Below are 9,423 nucleotides of genomic sequence, written 5' to 3'. Positions count from 1 at the left end.
TTTGTATGTATTTTAGATGTAATTATTTGGCCCATAATAATGAGAGTTCCCTTTTCAGTACTTGTATGATATGCGTGCACGCATGTGTGGCGGACCACACCCACCTGCCTATCTACACACACACACACACACACACTTTGCCTTTTGTGAATGCTAGACAGCAGATGGCAGGCCATTATCGGGCTGACGGAGCAGTCATCTGGCAGGCACCATGAGATACACCCCCCCCCACACACACACACTTTTTTGGCGGGAAAGTCCATGTTGATGATGCATGCGTCGTCCATATTGCAGGGGAGGGGGTGCATGTCGGCAAAGGTCAAGACCGAGGCTAGCATAAACAACTGGTGAGATGTTTTAGCGTATCCATGGCAACTAGCACACATCTTTTCTCCTATTCTAATTGGGTAGAATCGGACTTGTGGGTTGTTTAATGATACAAACAGGCTTCACCTTCATATATTTACAGTGCACGGTCACACAAACTTGATAGTGACACAAACAATGGCATTGTTGAAGTATACATAGTACTATTTTACAATATATATAAGTTTTTAATATACTTTTTAGTCCACATTCGCCACCCTAAACCAAGAGTCTCCTTGATTGGTCCGTGACAGTTTATAAAAATAATATTGTTGTATACAGCATCCATTTTGATGATCGGGAAATAATCCGATATAGAATTTTTATGCCGATATCGGTCCGATGGACATTCCTAATTATGATAATAATAATATAATTTTGAGTAGACATTCTAAATGACTAGATTGGGTAACTAAGGGTTAAATCACGGCTTAGAAGTGAAAACAAACAAGCTTTGGTTGTGAAGCCACGCCCCATTTGTGATGTCACACAATGTTGCCGTGAAACTTTGTGACATGACTAACAGGGAGAGGGCGGAATACCTGGATAGTGAAGACGTCCCAACGAGCCCCCTCCCCCATGCCCCCACTTAGTCCTTAGTCTTCCTCAAAGGCCCCGTTGGTGGCCCCCTGGCATTCGCTCTTCCTGCGGCACCTGGACAAGATCCTGTGCAGGAGGCCCGGGGAGGAGCGCTGCATCTGGGGACTGCCGTGTTGAAGCGGCGGGGTGTAGGAGGGCCTCCTCGATGGGGGCACGGGGGCCTCGCTGCCATCCTGGCCGCCATCCACACCCGCTTCCCCTGCACCACCACCTCCTCGGCTCCCCCTCCTGAGCGCCTGTAGAATGTGTCCACTGAGGGACAAAGAGGAAATAACACAAATACAAAGGCCCTGTTTATTCCTCATGACCCAAATTCCACCGCTTGGAAGGCCCCTGTTCTGTGTGTGTGTGTGTGTGTGTGTGTGTGTTAAAGCAGAGGAGGGGTCTTTGCCTTGATGAAACCTTCCATGAATCTACTCTAACATCCACTTTCTTAATAAGATGCAATGAGATGGCATTGATTAGTGTTTAGTGTGTGTGTGTGTGTAATCAGCATGCTTTGTCAACTAATGAGAGGGACCACCTGTTCGGGGGCTTGGGGCGGAACGTATAAGCGATGGGGGATGTGTGTGTTAGGGTATGGGTTGTGTGTTTGAGGGGGGGACAACAGCTGTCGGGGTGCGATGGCGGACCTCTACCTCGCACTGTTGCGGCGTACGCCCCCGTCTTGTTCCGTGGACGAGGTTCTCAGGGACGTGCTCCTCCTCACGCTTTTATCCTGTAGGAAGGCGGGATTTTTTTTTTTAATAAGTGATAAATATGTATTTATTTCATATTTAAATAAAATTTAATGGGGAAATTTTAAATATAATTTTTCATAATAAATGACAAACTGAAAGGACAAATAAGGTAAAATAATAAGTGGGAAAAAACAAACAAAAAAACAAATATGGTTAAGTAATAAGGGAAAAAACAAAAAATAGTAAAATAATAAGGGAAAAAACAAAAAATATATGGTAAAATGAGGGAATAAAACAAAAAACAAATATGGTAAAATAATAAGTGGGAAAAAACAAACAAAAAAACAAATATGGTAAAATACTAAGGGAAAAAAACAAACAAAAAATGGTAAAATAATAAGGGAAAAAAACAAACAAAAAAACAAATATGGTAAAATAATAATGGGAAAAAAACAAAAAATATATGGTAAAATAATGGGAAAAAAAAAATGTATGGTAAAATAATAAGGGAAAAAAAACAAAAAATATATGGTAAAATAATAAGGGGAAAAAAGTAACAAAAAAAACAAATAAGGTAAAATAAGGGGGGAAAACAAACAAAAACTATATTAGGAAAGCAGGAAGTGAACAAATGTAACAGTTACTGATTGTAAAAGTACCAGATGGAGGGGTAGGATTTAATAAGCTTTGCTTCTTCCTACTCCTTTTGGACATGTTTAACTTAGAACTGATTATGTGATACATTCAATTGTAATATGATGCATGTTCAAACATTTATTAATGCAATATTATGTATATAATTAAATGATAATAATTCCAATATTGTGGCGTGTAAAGCTGCAGGGCATAACCCAAACCCACAACCCACCTGGCCCAACTCCACGACACAGGAGGCGGGGAAGTAGCCCTGCTGGCCGTCCTGCAGGCGCCCGAACCACCTCCCCTCCTCGTGTTGGGACAGGACCACAATGACGTCACCAGCAGTCAGCTCCAGCTCATCTGGCCAGTGGGGACTGTAGCTGTGCACCACCACCATCTAGCGGACACATGGAGTATTACAAGTATTACACCTCATTGAAAATTTTTTATTATTAAAGTGCGTTATTTACTATAACCAAGTTAAAAGAATTATTGATTGTGATAATTGATTAATGTACCATTCACGTGTGCATCAGAGAGGGATGTACAGGTCAGATGTAGTGAATGGAGAGGATTATGTGTCAAAGGGATTAACCCCTGTGGTGAAATAGAAACCCTAAATCTGGGGTTCTTATCTCCTAAAAAATGCTCCAAAGGTTGAGATTAATCTAAAAAAATTGAACAATAGGGGTACATAGATTAAAAAAAAAAACTTGCCTTCTCAGCCTCTGCTCTGTATCGATTCCTGCCTTTTCACCATGTAGGTGGAGGTGAGTCAGCAAAAAGAACAAAAACAGCAACAGCAGCATAGAAGCACATTACAAGGAGTAAATGTACCGCAATGATGGTGATGATGCACACTCACCTTGGGGAGCAAGGACGGTGGTGAACACGTCAAAGTGCTCGTTGCTGTGCATGTAGATACGCTGCATCTTCGCCGAGCTCTCACCAGCGTCAACACTGGACTCCGCTCTCTCTGGACTCCAGAGCGCCTTTAAAAAGAAATGCTAATCCACTGCAGCAACACCGACTGACGCTGGCAACCAGGTCATGCTGCAGCAGGACACATGGCACTGCAGTGGTAAATAATAGCCACTGCACGGGACAGAGGAACAAGACAAGCTGCTGCCAGCCTAAAAAACAACCGTCATACCAGATTAAAGCCAAGTAATACAGGGGTGTAAAAAAAAAAAAAAAAAAAAAAAATGGGTGGGTAAACTGCGGCCCGCGGGGCACAACAGGCCCGCCAAGCTTCTTAATCCGGCCCACCAGACATTTCCGCATTCCTTTCTTTAAACCAATTGTGTCGGGTAACCTACCTACTGCACCATGTTATCATACAAGGAAATATCTACACACAATACACCCATATAGTCCCTCCGCAAGGTATGCTGGGTAGCTCATGGTACTCTTTTGGTGGTCAGAGAAGTCAACATGGCTTTAACTTGCTGGGGATGAGCTGTGTTTATATTTGACCCCGTTGCCGCGAATCGGAAAGTTTGCCCACACCTGGTCAATAAAACTAAAATCAAGTAAAACTACTAACTCTGGCTCTGATAATATCTGACAGATATGTAATGGAAGGTAAACAATAAGTGAGAGCCTGCTTAGTAGGGTGTATAATCAGGAAGTTTGCCCACGTTTGGTCAATACAACTAAAATCAAGTAAAACTACTCAGTTTGGCTCTGATAATATCTGACAGATACTATGTAATGGAGGGTAAACAATAAGTGAGAGCCTGCTTGGTAGGGTGTATAATTAAAAAGTATGCCCACGCTTGGTAAATACAACTAAAATCAAGTAAAACTACTCAGTCTGGCTCTGATAATATCTGACAGATACGTAATGGAAGGTAAACAATAAATGAGCACCTGATTGGTAGGGTGTATAATTAAAAAGTATGCCCACGCTTGGTAAATACAACTAAAATCAAGTAAAACTACTCAGTCTGGCTCTGATAATATCTGACAGATACGTAATGGAAGGTAAACAATAAGTGAGCACCTGCTTGGTAGGGTGTATAGTCAGAAAGTTTGTCCACGCTTGGTAACTACAACTAAAATGAAGTAAAACTACTGAGTCTGAGTTTTGAGTAATAAAACCACAATAAATCAAAAGTAATTTATTTACTAGTGGGATTCAAGCCCTCCTACACCACAGTCAATGCGTGACAAGCTCCTGCATGTAAATACCTGTACCCGTATAAAGCACTTGTCCTGAACTGAAGGCCAAAGATTTACATAAGCAAAAGTCAGCGCTAAGCGGCTTAGGAAACTGATCTGATTGATAAGGAGCACTTCGAGGAAGAACGCACTGTACTGTATGTACATTTCAATGTCATAAACATGTTTATGGTGCGCTAAGCTAGTAGTATTTTACCTAGCTATTGAGTACTTGTTTGGTATAAAATAAAAACAAGGTACAATTAGACACAGTGAGTACTCACCCTGATAGCCACTTAAAGTAGAGGGAACAGGAAGAACATACTGCCATCTAGTGGCGTTTCATGGTACTAAGACTTATTTATCTATTGTATCCTTCAGTTTAAAGGGATTTTTCCGGTCCTTTCTTCCATGGGGATACAATTCCTGATGAGTCATACAAAGGTCTTTGAAGATGCTGAGAAAATATTTATTTCCTGTACTAATATATGCGTCGATATTGAAATACAGTGTGATAAACAGGATGCAGGTTTTGTGGTCATGTGATGTATGTCAGTCAAAGTCTTAGCGCTTCCCAGGTTTGGGTTTTCCTCTTGGAGGTTTTCCTCCTGAGGGTTTGCCTCCCGGAGGTTTTCCTCCCAGAGGTTTTCCTCCCGGAGGTTTTCCTCCGCGCCCTTTCCCTTTACCTTTGCCCTTTCCTTTGCCTCCCATGTTGTCTCGCCGTCCCTTCCTGCCTGCTTTCTTTTTACCCTTGGCTGCACCCCCTTCCTGGTCTTCCTCCTTCATCTGCCTGTTGACCGCCTTGGTGATGTCCATCTTGGGCCTCTTGCCCTCCATCACCTTCAGGAGCTCCAGTTGCTTCTCTCTTTCGTTGGAAAAGTCACCGATGAGAGGGTCGAACTTCCGCTTCTTGCCTGTGTTTTTCACAGGTTTCTCTTTAGGCAGCCTGTCCTGGAACCTGCCCACGGAGGCAGTGGAGATCATGGCCACGCTCGCGGCTTTGGCTAGCTCGTCTTTGGATTGATTGGCCACAGGGGTCAAACCCACGCCGGGGAGTTTGACCTTCTGCGCCCGGGCGATGTTCTTCAGTCGGTTGAACTCGTTTTTAGCCACTCGCTCCTTTTTCGCCTTGATGCGTTTGGCGAATTGGTCCTCGTTGGGGTCCGAGGTCTCCGGGACCTCAATGAGCCAGTCTTTGGTGTCATCGTTAGCCCGCTTGTAGCCCCAACGACGCCGCCATTCTTTAGCTGTTTCATCCCATACTAAGTTGGTTTTCTTCTTCTTCTGGATGCCTTTCAGCTTGGCGAACTGTTCCCATTTAGTCGGGGGTTTTGGTTTAGGAATAGGCTTCTCTCGGGGTAAGGCGGTGGTGGGTTGGGGTAGTTTAACCACAATGGCTTCCTGGACTCTCTCCGTGGGGAGCTTCCATATCTCGTTTATGAGAAGCTGTGTGTTGTCGCGGGCCAGCGAGCGGAGAAAGTCGTCTTTTTTCTGCCCTTTAAAGTCGCGCAGCTCGACGCGGTTCTTGTCAACAGCGAGTAGGTTACCCACGTCAAAGTCCAGCTCAAGCTCCTTGTGGACGGTTATACTCCGGAGCTTCTCCGCCTCGTCTCGTTCCGCCTGGGCTAACAACTCGTCGACATTACAAGCTGCCATGTTAGCGTGGAGGAGTCTTCCACTTCAGACACGTGCCGGAAAAACACTATGGCGTATACAGCTTCCGGGTTAAAGTTGAGTTTATGCAGTTGCGTCAAATAACCGCTAGAGAGAGACATTTCCCCATTGTTTTTCTGCTGTACTTTCTCGTTCAATAGTTCAAAACACATAGAAATGCCAGGATGTTAATGCAATAAATGTATTAAATTACTCTACATGCAAATAAACGTATTTAAAATGAATATTGAATACATTATTGAATGTATACTATATATTGACTTATTTATACATTCATTCATTTTCTACCGTTTTTCCTAACAAGGGTTGCGGAGGGTGCTGGAGCCTATCCCAGCTGTCTTGGGGCGAGAGGCTGGGTACACCCTGGACTGGTCGCCAGCCAATCACAGGGCACATATAAACAAACAACCATTCACACTCACATTCATACCTATGGACAACTTGGAGTCGCCAATTAACCTAGCATGTTTATGGAATAACAGAGATAACCCGAGCGGGGAATCGAACCCATCTCGCTGTGTGGCCTGCGCGCTAACCTGACATGACATTATATTACATTACATTACATTCACACAACATGTAGTCAGCCACAGCATGTTTAACATGACATATTGAAAATATGTAATATATAATTATCCTCCCATTCTGTGTGGAAGTGGTAAGACTTTGGCTTCTTACTTTGTCCTTCTTCCCTCTCGTGTTTGTAACTCTTACGTTTAGAATAAAAAAATCTGAGGTTAAGTAGTTAGCTTTGGGCGAGAGGGGGGGTACACCCTGGACTGGTCGCCAGCCAATCACAGGGCACATATAGACAAACAACCATTCACACTCACATTCATACCTATGGACAACTTGGAGTCGCCAATTAACCTAGCATGTTTTTGGAATGTGGGAGGAAACCGGAGAACATGCAAACTCCACACAGAGATGCCCGAGGGTGGAATTGAACCCTGGTCTCCTAGCTGTGAGGTCTGCGGGCTAACCACTAAACCACCGTGCCTAATTCCAAGCACAACTGTTCTTAAAGAACCACCACTATAAGATCTGTGGTGTGACTCATAATGGCTGCCCATCATCTTCAAGTTGCGGTGCTGTGATGAACTTTGTAACAGGATTAATTCCAACGTTTTTTCCACTTGAAGATTAAGTGTGTTATCTATGCGTTCTATCTTCTATTTTCATCCCTCTCTGCACTCATTTGAAGAAGGACACGGATAAGGAGGATGAGGTCCTACAAACGAAGACATTGATGTTATTATTTTGGTCGGGCAGTAATTTACATTCATTGGCAGGCTTGCCATGTGAATGCTAACACAGTGACAGGCGCACAGATAAGGTCACAAGCGATGCTGTGTATGGAGATGCGAGGAAGACGGGGGGTGGGCACATAATTGGTCCCTGATGTGATTTGAAAAGACCTATGAGGGCCTCGTGTGACGTGGATGTATACGGTCTAAGACCTCCCGATTTAAAACGATGCGCACCATTCCCTCCCACCATCAGCACACTGCATGGATTTTTTTTTTTTGCTGACTTTTTGATCCAGGGATGAGTCCAGCAAACAGGATTACTGATCCATTTGGGGTTCTTTTATAGAATGGCTCACTTTTTGTTGTGTGTGTGTGTGTGTCTTCACAATGTGCTTTAAAAAGTTCAACCGTGACGGTCTTTTCATGTTGAAATACTCACAGGTTTCTTACAAAAGTGCTCTTGATCCTCTTTGGCAAGCTTTCATAAAAGTGATGCATTTTTCTTGAGTGGCGTGCAAGGGCGTCCGCAGTGTCCAGAGATGCTGAAAATCAAAATAGAGTTGAAATTTGATGACAATATGCTCACAATTCAACTATTGTACTCTTTGCAGATATAAAAACAAACAAAAACACCCACACGGCTTATCAATTAATTGTACAATAACCTCTCGTTTATCCCAGATAAGTGAATTTCCATGTAAGTATGATTCCTAATTAGGCGGCACGGCGGTCGAGTGGTTAGCGTGCAGACCTCACAGCGAGGACGACTAATTGACTCCAAATTGTCCATATGAATTTTTCCATAGGTATGAATGTGAGTGTGAATGGTTGTTTGTCTATATGTGCCCTGTGATTGGCTGGCCACCAGTCCAGGGTGTACCCCGCCTCTCGCCCAAAGACAGCTGGGATAGGCTCCTGCACCCCCCCGCCGCGACCCTCGTGAGGAAAAAGTGGTAGAAAATGAATGAATGAATGATTCCTAATTAGAAAACCTACTTATCACATTCTAAATACAGTTCATTATTAGAGCCTTCTGGACATGAAATAACACCCCTATAGTCGCCTTTACGCTTCTATTACCCATTATAATATAATAATAATGTAGTATAAATGTGTTCGGTGTGGTTGCACAGCGAGTGGTTAGCACCCAGGTCTCACAGCTAGGAGACCCGAGTTCAATTCCACTCTCGGCCATCTCTGTGTGGAGTTTGCATGGGTTTTCTCCGGGTACTCCGGTTTCCTCCCACATTCCAAAAACATGCTAGGTTAATTAGCGACTCCAAATTGTCCATAGGTATGAATGTGAGTGGGAATGGTTGTTTGATTATATGTGCCCTGTGATTGGCTGGCCACCAGTCCAGGGTGTACCCCGCCTCTCGCCCAAAGACAGCTGGGATAGGCTCCAGCACCCCCCCGACCCTCGTGAGGAAAAAGCGGTAGAAAATGAATGAATGAATGATTCCTAATTAGAAAACCTACTTATCACATTCTAAATACAGTTCATTATTAGAGCCCTCTAGACATGAAATAACACCCCTATAGTCACCTTTACCTATTACCCATTATAGTATAATAATATTGTAGTATAAATGTGTTCGGTGTGGCTTCACAGCGGACGAGTGGTTAGCACCCAGGTCTCACAGCTAGGAGACCCGAGTTCAATTCCACTCTCGGCCATCTCTGTGTGGAGTTTGCATGTTCTCCCTGTGCATGCGTGGGTTTTCTCCGGGTACTCCAGTTTCCTCCCACATTCTAAAAACATGCTAGGTTAATTAGCGACTCCAAATTGTCCATAGGTATGAATGTGAGTGTGAATGGTTGTTTGATTATATGTGCCCTGTGATTGGCTGGCGACCAGTCCAGGGTGTACCCTCTACAGCACCCCCCGCGACCCTAGTGAGGATATAATGAATGAATTAAACCTGCAATAAAAACCTGTTGTTCCGACAATCAAGTTTGATGAGCGTGTCTCACCAAACGGTAACATTCCTGACACCTAGTGATGAGTAAAGAATACTACATATAATTCCCAGTGTCCTTGAATGCGTTCT

General features: G+C 43.7%; 2 protein-coding genes across 3 annotated transcripts; both read right to left on the bottom strand.

The window, feature by feature from the left end:
• Positions 1 to 408: 408 nt before the first annotated feature.
• LOC131108607 (uncharacterized) lies at positions 409 to 4,793 on the bottom strand. 2 transcript variants are annotated; one of them, XM_078792338.1, is made up of 6 exons: positions 4,733 to 4,793; positions 3,151 to 3,277; positions 3,003 to 3,034; positions 2,515 to 2,682; positions 1,605 to 1,684; positions 409 to 1,218 (listed from the first exon to the last, which is right to left on the bottom strand). In XM_078792338.1, exons 2-6 carry the CDS (start codon positions 3,215 to 3,217, stop codon positions 963 to 965), a joined length of 603 nt encoding a protein of 200 aa, XP_078648464.1. In that variant the 5' UTR covers positions 3,218 to 3,277; positions 4,733 to 4,793; the 3' UTR covers positions 409 to 962. The 2 variants fall into 2 exon arrangements, with proteins under 2 accessions (XP_078648464.1, XP_057915713.2); XM_058059730.2 differs by lacking the exon at positions 4,733 to 4,793 and having other exon boundaries at positions 3,003 to 3,030; positions 3,151 to 3,267.
• A 110-nt stretch (positions 4,794 to 4,903) lies between these two features.
• On the bottom strand, positions 4,904 to 6,243 carry rrs1 (ribosome biogenesis regulator 1 homolog). The gene has a single exon (XM_058059716.2). It carries the CDS (start codon positions 6,102 to 6,104, stop codon positions 5,013 to 5,015), a length of 1,092 nt encoding a protein of 363 aa, XP_057915699.2. The 5' UTR covers positions 6,105 to 6,243; the 3' UTR covers positions 4,904 to 5,012.
• Between the last annotated feature and the right edge of the window lie 3,180 nt (positions 6,244 to 9,423).

The sequence above is a fragment of the Doryrhamphus excisus genome, linkage group LG7, assembly GCF_037039965.1.
Source record: "Doryrhamphus excisus strain RoL-2023G ecotype Guam linkage group LG7, RoL_Dexc_Guam_v1.1, whole genome shotgun sequence".
NCBI classification, from domain to species: domain Eukaryota; kingdom Metazoa; phylum Chordata; class Actinopteri; order Syngnathiformes; family Syngnathidae; genus Doryrhamphus; species Doryrhamphus excisus.
The sequence above is the reverse complement of the archived record's forward strand: the minus strand, read 5'-3'. Positions and strand labels throughout refer to the sequence as shown.

Excerpts from the sequence above, each read along its gene's own strand:
- LOC131108607 (XM_078792338.1), bottom strand. The coding sequence starts at position 3,217 with ATGCAGCGTATCTACATGCACAGCAACGAGCACTTTGACGTGTTCACC. Across the intron at positions 2,683-3,002 it reads ACAGAGCAGAGGCTGAGAAG|ATGGTGGTGGTGCACAGCTA; the intron begins GCAAGTTTTTTT and ends TGTGTCCGCTAG. Across the intron at positions 1,685-2,514 it reads GTGTCGTGGAGTTGGGCCAG|GATAAAAGCGTGAGGAGGAG; the intron begins GTGGGTTGTGGG and ends GCCTTCCTACAG.
- rrs1 (XM_058059716.2), bottom strand. The coding sequence starts at position 6,104 with ATGGCAGCTTGTAATGTCGACGAGTTGTTAGCCCAGGCGGAACGAGAC.